General features: G+C 51.8%; 1 protein-coding gene across 1 annotated transcript in view; it reads left to right on the top strand.

The window, feature by feature from the left end:
* abcg2a (ATP-binding cassette, sub-family G (WHITE), member 2a) overlaps window positions 1-21,704 on the top strand; it is a 92,401-nt gene that overhangs the window by 16,223 nt on the left and 54,474 nt on the right. Inside the window, exon 2 of the mRNA XM_038792810.1 lies at window positions 9,191-9,400. Coding sequence (XP_038648738.1) covers window positions 9,204-9,400 — 197 coding nt within the window. The 5' untranslated portion in view covers window positions 9,191-9,203. The remainder of the gene's footprint in view (window positions 1-9,190; window positions 9,401-21,704) is intronic.

Genomic DNA, 21,704 nt, shown 5'->3' with positions numbered 1-21,704 from the left:
CGGCCTCCGCCATGGCGGACGCGGAGGAGAACCCCGCATCGCGCATGCGCCGGCAGTGACGTCAGCGGCCAGCTGCCGCTGACGTCACTGCCGGCGCATGCGCCGACCGCCGAAAGCCTTTCGGCCAGCCCCGCTTCCGACTGCGCCAGGTGTTTGCGCCAGTCTTCTGGTGCAAACTGCTCCGGCGCGGGGCTGGCCCCCAAAGGTGGGGAGAATTCCCCACCTTTGGGGAGGCGCGACCCCTGAGTGGTTGGCGCCACTCCCCTACGCCGGCACCCTCCGTCACGCCGGGTAGGGGAGAATCCAGCCCCAGGTGTGTTTGCCGTTCGTAAAAACGGCGTAAAGGGCTGGGACTTCGGCCCATCGAACAGCTGTGAATCGCTGCCGGCCGTAAAAAAAACGGCGGCAGCGATTCGGGTCGGGAGTTGGGCGGGGGGTGGGCGAGAATAGCGGGAGGGCGGGAAAAATGTCGGGAAGGCCCTCCCGCTATTCTCCGACCCGTCGTGGGGGTCGGAGAATTTCGCCCCTCGTGTTTGAATCAAACCTGTTGGACTTTAACCTGGTGTTGTCAGACTTCGTACAATGAAAAGGATGGAAGAGGCCTTGGCGAGACAGAGTGACCATTTCGCCTCGGTGGATGAGGAGCTGCGGAGGGTGGCGGAGGTGAACAGGGCTGAGGGCCGGGGTGGAGGACAGGCGTGTAAAATGTGCGGGAGGACCAGTGAACCATGTCCACATGTTTTGGACATGCTCAAAGCTTAGGGGATTCTGGCAGGGGTTTGCGGACGTCATGCCCAGAGTATTGAAAACAAGGGTGGCGCTGAGTCCAGAGGTGGCGATTTTCGGGGTGTCGGAAGACGCGGGAATCCAGGAGGAGAAAGAGGCAGACGTTCTGGCCTTTGCTTCCCTGGTAGCCCGGAGACGGATACTATTAGCTTGGAGGGACTCAAAGCCCCCGAAGTCGGAGACCTGGCTATCGGACATGGTAAGCTTGCTCGGCCTAGAGAAGATTAAGTTCGCCTTGAGAGGGTCAATGTTAGGGTTCACCCGGAGGTGGCAACCGGGGGGGGGGGGGTTAGCGTAGAATAGTGGGTCAATTAGGTGGGTCTTGGCAGGATGGGAGTCGGTGATTGCATTACGTCTATTGTTCTTTGTACATTCTTTTTATACTGTTGCGATTTGTTATGCCAGAAATACCTCATTAAAATTGTTTCAAAACAAAAACCGGGCTGGGGCCAAGGTGGAAGGCACAATTTGAGGATGATGGGTTTGCCCGAAAGGGTGGCGGAACAGAGGCCTGCAGAATACTTTTTTAAAACAATACTTTGATTTGAAATTTTACATCATAAATAACAGAAAAGAAAAATAGAAACCCCCTCCCCCCACCCCTGTACAGAACAGAGAAACAGCAAAAATAAATAAACAATGAACGCTATCCAATGAACAAAATAAAAAATCTCCAACCAGACATAAACAAGCCCCCAGCCTGGCTTAATCCTGCAGTTCAACGCCCTTGACACCATCCTCGCTTACACCCCTCCAGAACTCCTCTAACGCTGGGCATGCCCAGAACATGTGGGTATGGTTTGCAGGACCCCCCCCCCGAACACCTCGCACACCCATCCTCACTCCCAAAGAACCGGCTCAGCCTTGCCCCGGTCATATGCGCCCTGTGCAGGACCTTAAATTGTATCAGACTAAGCCTGGCGCAAGGGGAGGAAGAATTTACTCTTCTCAAGGCAGTTGCCCACGTGTCCTCCCCCAGTTCCTCCTCGCACTTACCTTTTAACTTCTCCACCGAGGCCTCCTCCTCCTGTATCAACTGATAAATTGATGAAATCCTGCCCTCTCCAACCCACACCCCCGACAACACCCGATCCTGAACCCTGGGCGACGGCAGTAGCAGGAACTCCACCGCCTGACGCCTAACGAACGCCCTAACCTTCATATATCGGAAGGTGTTTCCGGGGGGGGAGCCCGAATTTCTCCTCCAGTTCCCTAAGGCTCGCGAACTTCCCGTCGATGAACAGGTCCCCCGGCCTGCCGAATACTTCCCCGATATGATGGCAAAGTTGATGGGGAAGGGAGAGGAGGCTTCCCAGTACGGGTTGCACAGGGCCCACTGGTACGTCTGGCTGAAACCGAGGGTGAGTGAGCCACGGAGGGCGGTGATCGGCTGTTTCCATAATTTCCAGGTGAAGGAGAGAGTGCTGAGGTGGGCGAAGCAGAGGCGCGAGGTGAAGTGGGAAAGCAAGGGTATACGTAGATACCGGGACTTGATGACGGAGCTGGAAAGGGGGCGAGCGGTCTTCGGACGGGCTAAGGCGGCGCTGTACAAACGCAATGTGCAGTTTGGTGTGGTCTGCCCGGCAAAGCTGAGGGTCACATACAACGGCAGAGACTATTATTTTGAGATGGCGGTGGAGGTGTCTGTGAAGGATCGGACTGAATTTGGACTTTTGATGGTTTTTTTTGGCCGAGATTTTTCCTTGTTTTGGGTTCTTTTGCGTGGGTGTTTCGATTTGATTTGATTTTGGACTAATGACACATTGAAATTGATTTTTTTGATTTACTACTGTCACATTTATTAGTGTACAGTGAAAAGTATTGTTTCTTGCATGCTGTACAAACAACGCATACCGTACATAGGGAAGGAAGGAGAGACTGCAGAATATAATGTTACAGTTATAGCAAGGTGTGGAGAAAAGTTCTGGATAACTTTAGTGTGGGTTTTTTTTGTTTGGATGTCATGGGGGGCTTTGGGGTTGGTGAGGTTCTGTTTTTGATGTGGGGTAGAGGGCTCTGGCAGGGGCCATCACGCTTGCCAACGCTAGTGAACAGGACCAAGGTGGGGTGGAGAGAGGCAGTGGCTGTTGGAACCTGTACGGGCAGGTTTCGATAGGCCTGGGAGGTGTGAATGGTTGGGGGGGGGGGGCGATATTGGGTGAGATGTTTTCAAAAGGAAGTGACGGGGGGGGGGGGGGGTTGCTGGTAATTGGGGGGGGTGGGCGAGGGCAGTTGGTGGGGAGCGGGGTGGCAGTGACTAGGGTCGGGTCAAGATCCTGGCTACGAGGCGGGGCCTGGAAGGAAGGTCATAGCGGGTAGGAAGGGGGGGGGGGGTGTTGAGAGACCCCCTGGTCAGAATGGTGGTGTGGAAGGTTCGAGGGTTGGGGGGACCGGTAAAGAGCACAGGTTTTCTTGCATCTGAAGGGCCTGAGAGCGAACGTGGTGCTGTTACAGGAGACCAATCGGGCTGGTTTAGCTCACTGGGCTAAATCGCTGGCTTTTAAAGCAGACCAACCAGGCCAGCAGCACGGTTCGATTCCCGTACCAGCCTCCCCGAACAGGCACCGGAATGTGGCGACTAGGGGCTTTTCACAGTAACTTCATTGAAGCCTACTCGTGACAATAAGCGATTTTCATTTCATTTCATTTCATCTGAGGGTAAAGCTCCAGATGCGGCTGAGGAAGGGCTGGACGAGTCAGGTGTTCTATTCTGCCTTCAATAGTAGGCACAAGGGGGTGGCTATACTGGTGGGTAAGCAGGTGAGGTTCCAAATGCAGAAGTTGGCGGGGGGGGGGGGGGATCAAGGGGACAGGTATGTGATAGTGATGGGTGTGTTGGAGGGAAGCTGGGTGGTGGTGGTCTACGTATATGCCCCGAACTGGGGCAACACAGAGTTGGTGAGGAGGATGGGGCAGGAGGGGTGGAGGTGGCTCCGGAAGAGATGGACAGGGTCTTTGAGGACTTTTATAAGGGGTTATATAGAGCTGCCGGGGGATGAGTTGGGGGTGAGGGGGTATTTGGAGCCACAGGAGCGGCCGGACTTGGGAGAGGAGGAAAGTGTCGGGTTAGAGGACCATTAGGGTTGGAGGAAGTGAAGGCAGCGATAGAGAAGGCACCAGGATCGGATGGGTTCCCGGTAGAGTTTCATAAAAAGGTTTAAGTACAAGTTGGTGCCGTTGATGGTGGAAATGTTGTGAGGATGGGCTAGCGATCGGGGAACTACCTGAAACTATGAGGCAGGCATCTATTTCAATGTTGCTGAAAAGGAATAAGGACCCGTAGAGTGTGGGTCGTATCGGCCCATTTCTCTACTGAATGTGGATGCCAAGATATTAGAATGTTCTGGCGGTTGAGGTAACCTAGGCCTAGATTCAGGCCCGATTAAAATTGGGTATTTCAAATCAAGCCACAGACACTCCAACACACTGCACCATGGGAGTTGGCCAGTCCAAATAAACCTGTCTGGATCTGCTCCTTCTGTCAACAATCAGGAGATCATCACATCCTATTGATATGCACAAGCCCATTGTCAAAGCTCTGGTTGGGCCAGACGTTCGGTCGCCGACTTACCTGACATGGCAACAGGTTATGTGCAGACCACACCACCAGCAATGGACACCTGGGGCTGGGTTGGAGAGTTGTCTCAGCGATTTATGGTGGATTATGGATACATAGATACATAGAATTTACAGCGCAGAAGGAGGTCATTCGGCCCATCGAGTCTGCACCGGCTCTTGGAAAGAGCATCCTACCCAAGGTCAACACCTCCACCCTATCCCCATAACCCAGCAACCCCACCCAACACTAAGGGCAATTTTGGAAACTAAGGGCAATTTAGCTTGGCCAATCCACCTAACCTGCACATCTTTGGACTGTGGGGGGAAGCTGGAGCACCCGGAGGAAACCCACGCACACACGGGGAGAACGTGCAGACTCCACACAGACAGTGACCCAAGACGGAATCGAACCTGGGACCCTGGAGCTGTGAAGCGATTGTGCTATCCACAATGCTACCGTGCTGCCACAGTGCCATCTATGGAACTTAAGGGGCTGAAGTCGGGGAGGCTCCAGGGCCAGACGGCATTCCGGTGGAGTTGGCACTCCATTTGCTGGGGATGTTTAGTGGGGCGTTGGAGAAGGGGGAGCTGCCAGAGACACTGACACGGGCGTCGATCAGGCTAATCCCGAAGAAGGGGAAGGATCTGCTGGAGTGTGGGTCATACAGGCCCATTTCATTGTTAAACACAGAAGTGAGGGATGTGCGCCCAGGTGGTCACTGAGGATCAGACAGGTTTAGTGAAGGACAGGCAGCTCTCCAGTAACAACAGGAGGCTGTTAAATGTGGTTATGACTCCCTCAGTGGGTCGGGTGCCAGAGGTTATTGTCTCTATGGATGCAGAGAAGGCCTGTGACCGGGTGGAGTGGAGGTATTTATTTGAGATCCTGGGTAGGTCTGGGTTTGGCCCGATGTTTGTGGTGTGGGTGCGTCTGTTGTATGTGGCCCTCGTGGCAAGTGTGTGTCCAAATGAGTGAGTTTGCGGCCTTTTGGACGGCACAGGGGATTCAGGCAGGAGTGTCCGCTGTCCCCGTTGTTGCCCACACTGGCGATGGGAGCCCTTGGCGATGGGCCTTAGGGGGTCTGTGGGGTGGCGGGGGATTGCGAGGGGGAGCACCAGGTGTCGTTGTACACAGACGACCTGTTGTTGTTTTTGTCGGACCCACATGGGAATATTGGACAGGTTCGGGGACTACTCTGGGAATAAGTTAAATGTCGGGAAGAGTGAGGTGTTTCCGGTGAATGCGGCGGGCGGGGGGGGGGGCAATTTGGGGATGTTGTTGTTCAAGGTAGCGAGGGAAAGTTTCAGGTATTTAGGGATTCAGGTGACAGGGGAATGGGCTGCGACGTACATGTGGAATTTGACAACTCTGTGGAGAAGATAATAATAGCCTTTATTAGTGTCACAAGTAGGCTTACATTAACACTGCAATGAAGTTACTGTGAAAAGCCCCTAGTCGCCACACTCCGGCGCCTGTTCGGGTGCACAGAGGGAGAATTCTGAATGTCCAGTTCACCTAACAGCACGTCATTCAAGACTTATGGGAGAAAACCGGAGCACCCGGAGGAAACCCACGCAGACTCCGCACAGACAGTGACCCAAGGTTTGGATGAGAAATCTGTTTGTGTGACTATCACAATCAGGAAAGACAGATGGACAGGGGCTTGTGTGTTTAGAAAGGTGATCTGATAGAAGTCTTTAAAATGATGAAGGGGTTTAGCGCTATGGGAGGGGCCCTGCAAACCATGTTCACATGTTTTGGCCCTGCCCGATGTTGGAGGGGTATTGGAGGGAGGTTTTTAAGGTCACCTCGGGAGTGGTACATGTAGGTGTGGAGCTGGGGCCCCTAGAAACCTGGGTTTCGGACCGGCCATGCTGCAAGCGGGGGCAGATGTTTTACCCTCTGTTTCACTGATTGCCCAGAGGCGGGTGCTGCTGGTGTGGAGGCCAGCTTCTCCACCCTGGGCCTCAGCGTGGGGGGGGGGGACCTGCTGGTGTGGAGGCCAGCTTCTCCACCCTGGGCCTCGGCGTGGTGGGGGGAGGACCTGCTGGTGTGGAGGCCAGCTTCTCCACCCTGGGCCTCAGTGTGGTGGGGGGGGGGACCTGCTGGTGTGGAGGCCAGCTTCTCCACCCTGGGCCTCGGCGTGGCGGGGGGGGGGGGGGGGGGCGGGGGGCCCTGCTGGTGTGGAGGCCAGCTTCTCCACCCTGGGCCTCAGCGTGGTGGGGGGGGGACCTGCTGGTGTGGAGGCCAGCTTCTCCACCCTGGGCCTCAGCGTGGTGGGGGGGGGACCTGCTGGTGTGGAGGTCGGCTTCTCCACCCTGGGCCTCAGCGTGGCAGGGGGAGGACCTGCTGGAATTTTTGACGCTCGAGAAGGTGAAGTTTGAGCTGACTTGGAGGATGGATGGGTTCTACAATTCATGGGCATTGTTCACCCTGCACTTTCAAGAATTGGAGGCAGGATTCTCTGATCCTGAGGCTATCTGTTGACGCGTCGTAAACGCCTCGGGAGCAGCAATTCTGACCCCATCAGGGGGCCAGCATGGTACTGGAGCGACCCATGCCGCTCCCGCTGCCAATCCCGGCGTCAGATGGGTGCCACGGCTCTGCGCAAGCGCAGTGGGACCGGCGCAATTTCCACACATGCGCGGTGTCTCCCTTCTCTGCGCCGGCCCCGATGTAACATGGAGCAGGGCTACAGGGGGCGGCGCGGAACAAAGGAGGCCCCCTGCCCGAGAGGCCGGCCTGCCGATCGGTGGGCCCCGATCGTGGGCCAGGCCACGGCAGAGGCCCCCCCCCTCCGTGGGCGGACCCTGTCCCCCCCCCCCCTCACCAGGCTGCCCCTGGATCCATCCACGCCAAGGTCCCGCCGGGTAAAACCAGGTTAGAACGGCGCCGGCGGAACTCGGGCATTTTTGTACGGCCGCTCGGCCCATCCCGGACGGGAATCGCCGGGGGGGCCCCGTAGAGGGGCCCCCGACTGGCGGGAACAGCGGCGATTCTCCGCTCTCCGGAGAATCGCGTCCCGGCGTCGGGGCGGCGTGCCCCGATTCGCGCCGGTCGTGGCGATTACTCCGGCCCGGCCCCGGGGTGAGAGAATCCCACCCTGGATGTCATGGAACTTTGGGGGAGGGCTATTGGGGAGGGTTAAGCACAGCGTTTACGGGATGACTGTTAAATCGCTTTTGGGTTTTTTTGTTTTGTTGTATTTGGAATGTTGGGGTGATGTTTGGGTTTGTGTGTTGAAGGGGATTGATACCGTATCTGTTATTATTGTTCATCTTTTGTTTGTTGTGTATTTGATGAAAATGAGGAAAATAAATTGTAGCCGCCTGGGTTGGCCACTTCCTCTCACAAAATGGAAGAACGCAAAGGTTACAGGGAAAAATGGACATTGGCAAAGAGACAAGCAGTTTGCAGAATCCCCCGTGTATTCTGGCTGCTAAAGAAACCAGACAGCATTGTAACTAACGAGCTGCGCATATTAATTGATCGATTCCCGGTGATTCCCAGGCACAATGGACACAACAATTAGAAGAGATTGAAACATTCTATAGAAGGTCAGACATCCCGGTGCCAGTGGAGTCTGAAACAAAAGGACACAAATAAGGTGGAAAGAACCGCCCAGTGATCGAGGAACAGCCCCGTTATTGGGGAAATTCAAATCAATCGATTGGGAAGAGACCCAATCGATTGCAAGTTTATAGAGGGTCCGCCCAGATGGGCGCGAAACCCAAAACAGTATAAGACAGAGACCCCGACCCCAGCTCGCTCTCTTAGCCAGCCTCTCTCAGCCAGCACTCCGCTCTCTCTCAGCCGGCCCTCCCAGCAGGACACTGTGCAGCAACTCTCCAGGACCGTGAACGTGAGACAGAGAGGCCAGGCCAATTGCTACACCGACACGTAAGTGTCATACAACGCACGCTACGAGAGTAGACACTCCTGACCCTTTTAGTCCACACCAACTGGATCCAGGACAGAGCAAGAGGCCATTGTTCCCTGATCCGGCAGTTCCCTTATTTCAGATAAGTATTGGCCTAAGTAGTGGTAGGAACAGTTTAGTCTTAGTTTATATGCATGAGTAGCAAATAACTGTGTGATAATAAACGTGTCTTGTTTGAACTTACTAACTGGTGTATTGAGTCATTGATCTGAACTTGAACTTGAATCTTGTGGCGGTATCATAAGGATACCTGGCGACTTTAGAGCTAAGGAATAAAACAGCCAATTGAGTGTAAAGCACACTCACCCAGAACGAGCAACAAAATAAAGTTTTTAAAAAAGTTATGCAGGGGTTTGATATAGCAAATGTACAGAAAATGTTTCCACTTGCAATCTTTACAAATCTAAGGCTCATAAATATAAGAATCACTTATAAATCCAATTGGGAATTCAGGAAAAATGTCTTTATCTAGATTGGTGAGAATGTGGAACTCACTCCCACAGGGAGTGACTGAGGCGAAGAGTGGCTGTGTATTGAGACGCTTGATAAATACGAAAGGGTGAGTGGGAAGATGTAGGAGATTTGTGTAAGAGCGGCAACACCGACACACTGTTCAGCTCCATCATGTATTTCTTTCATGTTAATTATTTTGTCATTTTATGGTCTCTTTTGAACCCTTTAATTCATAAACGAGACAGAACGATTCCCTGAATTTAAACACTGCTGATGATTTCTTTCAAGTCTTTTTTCTGTTTGAGAAGTGACTTTCTGCCTACCAGTTGAGATGGCTTTAATGTACCTGTTGTAATTTCACAACATTTGCAGACACTGTAGACCGTGGACGGGTGCGTTTGAAGAAATATTTAACGGGCTGTCTGTCTGAAAATGCTTGTTCTGTATTTCAGCTAACCAGCCAGCATGGAAAATAACAGCTCCGGCAGCGACCTGCAAATGAATGATGTAACTGCTACTTCGGAACAACAGAGTCCTTCAAAGTTAGGCAAACCTGCGATGTCGAGTGGATCTACAGTCAGCTTTCACAACATTCACTACAGTTTGGAAGTCAAGAGCTGTTTCCGCAAATCGAAGACAAAAGAAATCCTAAGTGGTATCAAGTATGTATTTCCATTCTTCGATTTCCATTAGCGGGGAGGAGGAGGGGGGGGGATAAGTAATTGGGAGAGGGGAGGGGGATGTGTAACTCTAATGTGTAAGAATGGGGTTTGTCTTGAAGTGTGTGAATTCCGTAAATGGGGCATTGAGTTGGGTTTAGGGATGCGTGGGGCAAGGGAAGGGGCTGAAGGAAGCTGTTCTCAGCCTCTACATACAGGGGTGCAAGAGGACAGAATTGGAGGAGGCCAGAGAAGGCAAAGGCTTGTTGGGCTGGGGGAGGTTACAGAGGTCAGAAAGCGGAAGCAAACCCAACGGAAGGGATTTGAAAACAAGGAGGAGAATTTTAAAATTGTGGGCGGGATTTTCCCGTTGCGCCCGTCCAGACTGCCCGAGGTCAACGGACCTTTCATTGTCCATCGAATTGTCCAACCCCCCCCCCCCCCCCCCCCCACGACGATCCCTGGCCGGGTGCGGACAAATTACCCCACGTGAAGAAATCGAGAGGTTGTTGAAAACCAGGAGGAGCTGGTAGTTTGGCTGAGATCGAAAACGCAAGAAGACTGGAAATCACCACTCGGAAATAAGCGTGGTCATCAATATCTCAATACTTGGCTGTAAATTCTTTGACTCCCCTGAGAGAACTATTACCCACAAGGATGCCGTGCCAAGCTCTCCAGTTAATCATTAACCTGGTTTGTGACAGTGAAGTAAAAGATAAAGGTAACCTAATCTTCCCATTCAGTCATAAAAATTGTTGTGTACATTTTACTCTGTGAACTCATTTACCTTCTTCTATACATGTGGGGCACGATTTAACGGCAAAAAGGTAGAGTCCCATTTTGAGTGCGTTTAATGGATGTCTCTCGATGCCAGAAACACGTCAGTGCAGGCAGAGATTGGGGCACCATTTTTAAATGCTACCCCACTCTCTCAACCCCCCTTGGACACCATAGCCTCTGGACCTCCCTCCCCAGCGTCACAATTTCGCTCTTAGGAGCCCCAACCCCCTCTCTCCTTAAAGGCAGGGCCCGCCAGGCCCGATCCCTGGCACGGGCAACCTGACACCTTGGCACTGCCACCTAGGCACCCGGGGGTGCCAGGCTGGTGGTGCCCGGGTGGCAGGGGGCGTGCCAGGGTTCCACCCAGCCTAGAGCCCAACCACCTGGGGCCTACGATAGCGTGGGAGATCTCCCCCCCCCCCCACTCCGACTCCATTGCACCTGGTCCACGTTTGTGTGAAAGAGTGCTAAATGGTGCCATGGCGACAACTCCCAGACGGGGCCTCAGAAAAATTAGGTGGCAACATATTTAAATGAGCATTGTGACTCTCTTAAATATGCAAATCGGGCGAGATCCATGTTGCGATGTCTCGTGAGATCTCCTGGGGCCTCGCAAGGCGATCCGAGCGTCGCAAGTCTCACAAGAGGCCTCCCGCACAGCATTCAACAGCTTTGTTGTGTCACCGGGTCAGGAGCAATCCAGCCGTTCGATCACGCCCGTGGTGTTTTCTGACTGAATGGATCACACCACCCCTTTCACCATCCACGACAACAGAACCAACCAAAACTCATTCTTTTTCTGATTGGTCCAAACCATTCAGCCCACCGCGTCTGCTCGGCCATTCAATACAATCAAGGCGGATCGGACACTTCAATGCCTTTGACACCCACTGTCCCCGGGACCCTTTACGTTATTCTGAATCAGGAATCTATCAATCTCTGCTTTAAAGACACTCAATGTCTGGGGTAGAGAATTCCAAAGATTCACAATCCTCTGTGTAAAGCCATTTCTCCTCATCTCGGTCCATGTGGCTTCCCCCTTCATTTGAAATTGTGCTCCCTTGTTTTAGACTCCCCGTGCTAACCATTGTGCTACCGTGTCACCCAATTGAATACAACTAAAGCAAGACCTCCATAATCACGGACTCGCATTATCTTGCAATAAAAGCTAACATCCCATTACCCTTCCCAATATTTAAAAAATTAATTTTAGAGTACCCAATTCTTTTTTTCCAATTAAGGGGCAATTTAGCGTGGCCAATCCACCTACCCTGCACACCTTTGGGTTGTGGGGGTGAAACCCACGCAGACACGGGGAGAATGTGCAAACTCCACACGGACAGTGACCCAGAGCCGGGATCGAACCTGGGACCTCAGCGCCATGAGGCAGCTGTGCTAACCACTGCGCCACCGTTAGTCCATCCTTCCCAGTATTACTCCACGTAGATCTTGAATTATTCATTTTTTAATTTTGTACCAACGTTAGAATATGTGTAACTTCCAGTATCTGAAATGTGAGGAACAGTTGTCAAGTGTTTGCTGACGAACATTGAGTGTTTCCCACACAAGTTACAATCTCTGTAGACACTGATAACTTCTTTTTGTTACATTTGGAGTACCCAATTCATTTTTTGTCCAATTAAGAGGCAATTTAGCATGGCCATTCCACCTACCCTGAACTTCTTTGGGTTGTGGGGGTGAGACCCACGCAGACACGGGGGTAATAAGGCTCTGGTCAGGCCCCATTTGGAGTATTGTGAGCAGTTTTGGGCCCCGTATCTAAGGAAGGACGTGCTGGGGCCTTGGAAAGGGTCCAGAGGAGGTTCACAAGAATGATCCCTGGAATAAAGAGTTTGTCGTATGAGGAGCGGTTGAGGACTTTGGGTCTGTACTCATTGGAGTTTAGAAAGATGAGGGAGGATATAACTGAAACTTACAGGATACTGCGAGGCCTGGATAGAATGGACGTGGAGAGGATGTTTCCACTTGTCAGAAAACCTAGAACCAGTGGACACAATCTCAGACTAAAGGGATGATCCTTTAAAACAGATGAAGAGGAATTTCTTCAGCCAGAGGCTGGTGAATCTGTGGAACACTTTGCCGCAAAAGGCTGTGGAGGCGAAATTACTGTGTCTTACACACAGGGATAGATAGGTTTTTGATCAAAAAGGGGATCGGGGTTACGGGGAGAAGGCAGGAGAATGGGGATGAGAAACATATCAGCCTTGATTGAATGGTGGAACAGACGGGATGGGCCGAGTGGCCCAATTCTGCTCTTATATCTTCTGGCCTTACGGTCTTATGGCGGAATGTACAAACTCCACACAGACAGTGAAACGGGGCCGGGATCGAACCTGGGTCCTCGGTGCCGTGAGGCAGCAGTGCTAACCACTGTGCCACCGGGCAAGCTTCAAGTTAACAGCTGAAAGAATGGCACATTTCAAAAACTTTTGCTGCAACAAATGGTTAAAAACACTTTCTTTGTAGGGAACCTATACTTTAAGTTACAGAAGTAAATGATTCCTTTTGACTTGTCGCACAACGCGCTCTCCAGGGAATTACTACGTTTCCAGTTAGACCCAGCTTCCAGTGAGTTTCCATACAGCACAAAGGCAGTCCACTCGGCCCCTCTGCTCCATGCTGGCATTTATGCCCCACGCTAACCTCCTCTTTTACCCCATTCATCTCACCCTGTCAACATATCCTTCTATTCCTTCCTCCCTCGCGTTTATCCAGCTTTCCTGCAAATGCATCAATGTTGTTCGCCTCAGCCATTGCATGTGACAGTGAGTTCCATCATCATTCTACCCTTTAGGAAAACAAATTTCTGAATCCTCCGTTGGGTCTATTAGTGACTATTTTCTATTGATGGACCCTAGTTTGGGTCTCCTTTTAAGTGGAAACATTTTCTCTATCCTCTCCATCGAACCTCTTCATTATTTTAAAGATCTCTATCGGTGCACCCCTCAGTCATCTCTCTTCTAGAAATGAACATTTGAAGAGAGGAACGGTACCCGCGTTCACCTCTCTCGGTCGTTGTGGTATCTCTCTCGGGAAGTATCACCTTCATTTGTTGGGTCCACCTCATCCTTCTGGACCTATGGTTGATATTTTTGGGACCCTATGCACATTTTGTTGTCTTTTAAAATCTCTTCATCCTATCTATCTTAGGCTTGTGCCATTTAAAAAAAAACCAAATCCTTCTCCATCATCAGCAGAGCTAGGAACATCGCTATTGTTTTTTAAAGTTCAAAACCAATGGACAGGATCTTTGCTCAATATTAGTTCATAAAAGGCAAGCGTACACTTGCTTTCTTCCTCTTCAAAGTGAAAGCCAGTTAGTTATACTGATAACAGAGTAATAATGTCAATGCCCTCATTCCAAAGGTCATTTTCAAACCACAAAATAATTTTTTGATAAAACTATCTTGATTTGTAGTTAATAAATTAACAGGATGATTGTTACTGTGTGCAAGGTGACAAGTGCCTTGAATCAAATACTCTGTAGAAACACAACCATTCCATAGTTTTGTGTTTGAATCTTAAGGTTATGAATGATAATAGGGACAGCACGGTGGCACATGGTTAGCACTGTTGCCTCACGGCGCCGAGGTCACAGGTTCGATCCCTGTTTGGGTCACTGTCCGTGTGGAGTTTGTACATTCTCCTCGTGTCTGCGTGGGTTTCGCCCCCACAACCCAAAGATGTGCAGGCTCGGTGGATTGGCCAGGCTAAATTGCCCTTTAGTTGGAAACAATTAATTGGGTACTTTAAATTTATTTTTAAAATTAATGATAATAATCTTTATTGTCACAAGTAGGCTTGCATTAACACTGCAATGAAGTTACTGTGAAAATCCCCTAGTCGCCACATTCCGGCGCCTGTTCGGGTACACAGAGGGAGAATTCAGAATGTCCAATTCACCTAACAAGCACGTCTTTCGGGACTTGTGGGAGGAAACCGGAGCGCCGGGAGGAAACCCACGCAGACACGGGGAGAACGTGCAGACTCCGCACAGACAGTGACCCAAGCCAGGAATTGAACCCGGGACCCTGGTGCTGTGAAGCCACAGTGCTAACCACTGTGCTACCGTTCCACCCATAAAGGTTCTGACTGAAAACCGACATGTATCTCCCCAGAAACACAGGCCGGTTTGCACTCCAGATCTTCCAACAGTTTGTCAAAAGCACGCAGGGGGGGGCATGTTTTGCACCGTTGCTCTGGGGGGGGGGGGGGGGGGGGGGGGGCAGAGCCTGGAAGAGTCAGCAAGCTCAGCTCCACAGAGATGTACGGCTCAATCCCAAAGTCACACTAGAGGCCCCCTCACCCCCACCGCAGACATCAGGACCTCTGGCAGACAGTGGGAACACCACCAACTCCACAAGACATAGGAGCAACCTCCCCCTCACCTCTCCATGTTTGTGTCTATCCCCCCCCCTTGCGCTGACCACACGGGTATCAGGTTGACCCGTCTTCGCATCATCACCGGCATCAGTGCCCGGCCACCCCTCATCGTCGCTGCCCACCCCACCTCGCACATAATAGGAATCCACCCCCCACCCCCCAAAGTGGTTCCCTCGAGTCCCCGTCCCCTGTTCCCGCCCCTGGCACTGCTCCAGGGCATTTCTGGGTTGGCACTGCCATTTTTGGAGATCAGTAGAGATTCCCGCTGACAGGGGGTGAACATCTGACGAACCCGGAAGAAACAGCATTGAGTTTTTTATGAATATTAAAATGAATTCAAATCAGGGCAGAACGGCGGCGCAGTGGCTAGCATTGCAGCCTCACGGCGCCAAGGTCTCGGGTTCGATCCCGGCTCTGGGTCACTGTCCGTGTGGAGTTTGCACATTCTCCCCGTGTCTGCGCGGGTTTCACCCCCACAAACCAAAGATGTGCAGGGGAGGTGGATTGGCCACACTAAATTGCCACTTAATTGGAAAAAATTAATTGAGTAATCTAAATTTATTTTAAAAATTAATTCAAATCAGGTTCACGCTCTCGCTGGATGTGAAACGGGTTACGTGGCTGGCGGGGGAGAGGGGGTGGTAGATGGGGAAGATCTCAAAGTGAGATCTCGCCACCACAAATCCCATTATGGCCGGCTGGCGAGAGTTAGTGGCCGGGATTCTCCGATCCTGCTCCGGGTCGGAGAATCGGCAGGTGGGGGGGGGGAACGTGAGAATCGCGCCACACCGCTCCGACGCCGATTCTCCAGCGCCCGCCGGATCGCCACTGCGCCGATCGGGGGCCGAGTTCGGCTGAGTCCCGCCGGCGTGGTTTACGTGTGGTCCTACCCGGCGGGACCTCAGAGTTCTGGCTGCGGGGGCCGTCCTGGTTGGGGGGGGGGGGGGGGATCCGACTCCAGGGGGGGCCTCCACGGTGGCCAGGCTCGCGATCGGGGCCGACCGATCGGCGGACGGGCTATTTCCGTGGGGGGCCTATGTTCCTCTGCGCCGGGCCCCTGTGGGGCTCCACCATATTGTCCGGGGGGCCGGCGTGGAGACAGGAACCCACGCGCATGCGCGGATCCGCGCCGGCTGTGGCGCGCCGGCTTTCGAGCGCCACAGCAGCGGACACCACTCCGGCACCGTAATAGCCGCCTAGGAAGGGGCGAATACCTGGGGCCTGGAGGCCTGTTGATGCCAGAATTGCTCACGTTGCTTTTTCTTAATAAATTTAGAGTACCCAATTATTTTTTCCAATTAAGGGGCAATTTAGCATGGCCAATCCACCTAACCGGCACATCTTTGGGTTGTGGGGCGAAACCCATGCAGACACGGGGAGAATGTGCAAACTCCACACGGACAGTGACCCAGAGCCAGGATCGAACCTGGGACCTCGGCACCGTGAGGCAGCAGTGCTAACCCACTGCGCCACCGTGCTGCCCCTCACGCCGCTTTTGACGCCAGCATCAGAACTTGGCCGCAGGATCGGAGAATCCCGACCAGTGTCTATGACAAACAGGCCTAGAAAATTGCCATTGTTAAGTAAAATATTTAAATGCCACACCTCTCTTTCTCTCTTTGTGTGCACGGAACCAGGCTTTACCTGTTTAACAATAATTCATTTCTACCTTTCACATACTAATACATTCCAAAACATTTAGCAGTAATGTTATCAAACAAAGACATTGAATCAAGTAAGATGTGTTGACAGATGACCCCAGCGCCTGGTCAAAGAGGTCAGTTTAAATTTTTTAACTATCTTTATTGTCCCAAGTAGGCTTACATTAACACTGCAATGCAGTTACTGTGAAAAGCCCCTAGTCGCCGGCACCTGTTCGGGTACACAGAGGGAGAATTCAGAATGCCCAATTTACCTAACAAGCACGTCTTTTAGGACTTGTGGGAGGAAACCGGAGCACCCGGAGGAAACCCACGCAGACAAGGGGGAAATGTGCAGAGTCCACACAGTAAGTGACCCAAGCCAGGAATCGAACCTGGGACCCTGGTGCTGTGAAGCCACAGTGCTAACCACTGTGCTACCGTGCTGCCATAGCGTCTTAAAGAGAGACAGTTACACCCATTGGGATGATGCCTGGGGCTGAAAGGTTGGTTGCCGACGCTGGAGTGTTTAAAACTGGAAACCTGCCAGAAGCCAGAATTTGAAGAGTGTCTGGTTCTTGGCTGGCTGTACGGCTGGAGGAGGTTATCGAGTGCAGGAGGGGCGGAGGCCATGCAGGATATACAAACATGGATAAAAATGTTACAATCCAGCAGTTAGATGGGCTGGGAGCCAGTGTATGTCACAGAGCAGCTGAGGTGCTCGGCGAATGGTATGTTGTGTAAGTTGGGATAGGTTGTTGGCTGTCCCTCGATTTGACAATGACGTTTACACAGGGCCTCCACTTTCGGCCATGGATCTTCAAGTACTGAACAGGCTGATTCTCGACTCGCATGGATTAGGGCACATCGAACGGGAAGTCCCAGGGAGGTATGGGAATCCGGAAAGCAGGATCTATTTCCTTTTCTTTCCTTCCCTGCCGCTGCTCTGCCTTATCAGTAAGATGCTGGGACTCAAACGTCTGCTGCAGCTTGATGAACAAGTTGGCGCCATTCTGCATGATTGGTAGCAAGTTCCTCCCGGCCATTAATGTCAATGCAGCCGGAGAGATTCAGAGTGTCTTTGTAGCGATGGTTAGCAGAGTTTTGGATAGGTTGAACTGGACGAAAGGCATAAGATAGAAGGCTGGTCAGGAGAAAAAATTTGGAATTAAGAAGGAAAATGTCATTTTGCTCAATGATGGAATGCAGCTTTAGGAAGCATTGTCACTGGGCATCACGATACAATCATCATCGTATTACAGAAGAGATAAATTTACCAAACAGCCAAAGGAAATAATGGAAGAACAAAAGGTTTCATTTGTGTGACTTTTACTGTAACTAACATACTAAAATCAACACAGATCAAACATTAACAGGTAACCAATATACCAAACTAAAGCTAGAGGCACGTTGCGCCTTAACTAGCTAACGCAACTGAAATATGTCAGACAAACGTTTTGACTTTACGCCATGATATGCAGCATCAAAGGAACATTTCCAAAGTCACGTCCAGCTTTTCAGCAGGGATCCGCCTCTCTCTGCGATACCAGGGCAACATTTCCAGTGTTCCACGACACTTGCTCCACTCCCACCGTTATATCACTAGCAAAATGCACATTGATGATTCCCTGTTCCTTAAATCTTCAAGAGCCCCAGCTGTTCTGTCTTCTTTCTTTGGAAAATCACAGTCTTAAAAACATCCTTTTTAGTCCTTTAGTCCTTTCTGCTTCTTCACAGCAGTTGCTTCTTTGTTTCTGCTTCTCAACCCCAGCCGTCCTCTATGGTGGGACACTGTGAAAGGTGTTCAAACTCACTCCTCACGGCGACTGGATCACTTGAACTTTCTCCAAACGGAAGTGAGGTGTTTATCAGAGTCCCCACCCTCTCCCTTTTTCAGGACACGCTGATTACCTGAGGTTACTGGGGACATTTTAAAACATAACCACCTTGTAAAGTTCAGCACTCATGTCAATCATAGAATTAGAATCCCTACAGTACAGAAGGAGGCCATTCGGCCCATCGAGTCTGCGCCAGCCCTCTGAAAGAGCACCATACCTAGCCCCGTTCCCCTGCCCTATCCCACACCTTTGGCTAATCCATCTAACCTGATTGATTTTGATTTTGATTTGATTTATTGTCACATATACTGAACTACAATGAAAAGTATTTTTCTGCGGCCGAGGGAACGTACACAGTACGTACATAGTAGACAAAAGAATAATCAACAGAGAACATTGACAAATGGTACATCGACAAACAGTGATTGGTTACAGCGCGGAACAAGGGGCCAAACAAAGCAAATACATGAGCAAGAGCAGCATAGGGCGTCGTGAATAGTGTTCTACCAGGGAACAGATCGGTCCGAGGGGGAGTCGTTGAGGAGTCCTGTAGCTGTGGGGAAGAAGCTGTCCCTATGTCTGGATGTGCGAGTCTTCAGACTTCTGTGCCTTCTGCCTGATGGAAGGGTCTGGAAGAAAGCAAAGCCTGGGTGGGAGGGGTCTCTGATAATGCTGTCTGCCTTCCTGAGGCAGCGGGAGGTGTAGACAGAATCAATGTGGGGGTGGCAAGCTTGTGTGATGCGTTGGGCTGAGTTCACCACATTCTGCAGTTTCTTGCGATCTTGGGCCGAGCAGTTGCCATACCAGGCTGTGATGCAGCCGGATAGGATGCTCTCTATCTCACATCTGTAGAAATTTGTGAGTCGATGTAGACATGCTAAATTTCTTTAGCTTCCATAGGACGTAGAGACGTTGTTGGGCTTTCTTGATTGTTGCACCAATGTGAGTGGACCAGGACAGACTGTTGATGATGGTGACCCCCAGGAACTTAAAGCTATCGGCCATCTCCACTTCGGAGCCATTGATGCAGACGGGAATGTGTGTCGTGCTACGCTTCCTGAAGTCGATGATCAGTTCCTTGGTCTTTCTGACATTTAGAGAGAGTTGTTTTCGGTACACCATGCAACCAAGTGATTTATCTCCCTCCTGTAGCCTGATTCGTCGTTGTTTGAGATACGGCCCACCACATTCATACCATCCACAAACTTATAGATTGAGTTGGAGTTAAATCTTGCCACACAGTCGTGAGTGTATTGGGAGAACAGTAGAGGACTGAGCACACATCCTTGCGGGGCCCCGGTGTTGAGGACTATTGTGGAGGAGGTGCTGTTGCCTATCCTGACAGATTGCAGTCTGTTGGTGAGGAAGTCGAGGATCCAGCTGCACAGGGAGGGGTCAAGTCCAAGATTGCAGAGTTTGGTTATTAGTCTTGTCGGGATAATGGTGTTGAAGGCGGAGCTGTAGTCGATGAACAGCAGTCTGACGTAGGTGTCCTTGTTGTCGAGGTGTTCGAGTGTTGATTGTAGAGCCAGTGAGACAGTGTCTGCTATGGACCGGTTGCGGTGATAGGCAAACTGCAGTGGATGGAGACAGTCTGGGGGGCTGGCAGTGATCCATCTCATGACTAGCCGCTCGAAGCATTTCATGATAACAGACGCCACTAGGTCCACCGGTTGGTAGTCATTGAGGCAGGCCACCTTGTCCTTCTTTGGTACTGGTATTATGGTGGTCTTCCTGAAGGAGGCCTGCACATCTTTGGGCTGTGGGAGGAAACCGGAGCACCCGGAGGAAACCAATGCAGACACGGGGAGAAAGTGCAAACTCCACCCAGACAGCCACCCGAGGCTGGCATTGAACCCAGGTCCCTGGTGCTGTGAGGCAGCAGTGATAACCACTGTGCCATTAAGTTAATGCCGCCAATAAATCTTGTCACAGGAATGACCACCAAATTCTCAGGATCTGAAATCTGTTCAGTTCATTTATTTCTCGACAGCACGGTGGCGCAGTGGTTAGCACTGCTGCCTCACGGCACCGAAGGCCCGGGTTCGATCCCGGCCCCGGGTCACTGTCCGTGTGGAGTTTGCACATTCTCCCCGTGTCTGCGTGGGTCTCACCCAAAAGGATGTGCAGGGTAGGTGGATTGTCCATGCTAAATTGTCCCTTAATTGGAAAAAAAAAAGAATTGGGTACTCTAAATTTTAAGAAAAAGTTCATTTATTTATTCACAACTTCATGATTTTAGCCTATCCCCTACTTCCATCTGGCTGATGTTCAGAACAACATGCCGTGGCTCTTGAATTTCATTGATCCACCAGTTTGTTTTTTTGCTGTTGGCTGCATTCTGACACTATCACTGCCCACGACTGTGCTGTGTGCTACAGAAACCTATGGGAGACTGGCCTTCACCACTACATCAGCAGCAGGAGGACGATGCTCAGGAGGAACAATACCCGTCACAGTGACCTCCCTCTTCTAGATGTCATACAAGAGCAGTGCATTCAAGAGTATTTCATGTCAACTAATCCCAAAACGCGATTGTCCATCTCTACCATTTGAACATAGGACATACAGTGCCGAAGGAGGCCATTCGGCCCATCGAGTCTGCACCGATCCAGTTAAGCCCTCAATTCCACCCTATTCCCGTAACCCAATAACCCCCTCCTAACATTTCTGGTCACTAAGGGAAATTTAGCCGTGGCCAGTTCACCTAACCCGCACGTCTTTGGACTGTGGGAGGAGACCGGAGCACCCGGAGGAAACCCACGCACACACGGGGAGGACGTGCAGACTCCACACAGACAGTGACCCAGCGGGGAATCGAACCTGGGACACTGGCGCTGTGAGGCCACAATGCTAGCCATTGTGCTACCGTGCTGGCCCATTTGATTGGCTTCCTGCAGTCCAGCGCATGGTTCAATTCCCGTACCAGTCTCCCCGAACAGGCGCCGGAATGTAGTGACTAGGGGATTTTCACAGTAACTTCATCTGAAGCCTACTCGTGACAATAAGCCATTTTCATTTCATTTCATTTATGGGGTTTTGCTCTCACTTCGCTACAACACTGACACCAAATTAAGATCAAGAGAAACGATTACCCAGAAACTCTAATCCATTTGTGGGTAATATTTAGCAGGGGTGGTTACGAATTGCTCTTGTGAAAATCCTTAGTGCCTGCATTCTGTGCTTGTTTATCAAACCTCGTGTTTTCCCCGGCGGCTGCAGTTTGGGGAACGGCTGGGGCTACGGTGTGGCTACTGCCGTTGTTTGGTGACCCCGGAGCAGCTCTAGGCTCCGAGCGCCCGTTTGGCCAGGGGCCCTGGCCCGGTTGGCTGGCGGAGGAAGCGACCAAGCCGGCTGTTGTCCTGAGAGAAGGCGGCCTCAGCCCAGCCCCTGGAGGAGAGGCCACTCTCCTGATCCTGCACCTCGGCCTCCAGTGGCTCTGCACCTGAGCAGGGTGCTGGAGTGCTGGTCGGGTCGTCCCGGTCACTGTGCGCCCCCCCCCCTCCCCTCCCCCCCTCCCCTCCTCCTCCCCTCCCCTCCCCCCCTGCCCCTCCCCTCTCCCCCCTCCCCTCCCCTCCCCCCTCTCCCCCCTCCCCTCTCCCCCCTCCCCTCCCCTCCCCCCTCTCCCCCTCCCCTCTCCCCCCC

This window comes from Scyliorhinus canicula, chromosome 3, assembly GCF_902713615.1.
Source record: "Scyliorhinus canicula chromosome 3, sScyCan1.1, whole genome shotgun sequence".
In the NCBI taxonomy this organism is placed as follows: domain Eukaryota; kingdom Metazoa; phylum Chordata; class Chondrichthyes; order Carcharhiniformes; family Scyliorhinidae; genus Scyliorhinus; species Scyliorhinus canicula.
Note: the sequence above shows the minus strand (reverse complement) of the source record. Positions and strands in the feature narration are given on the sequence as shown.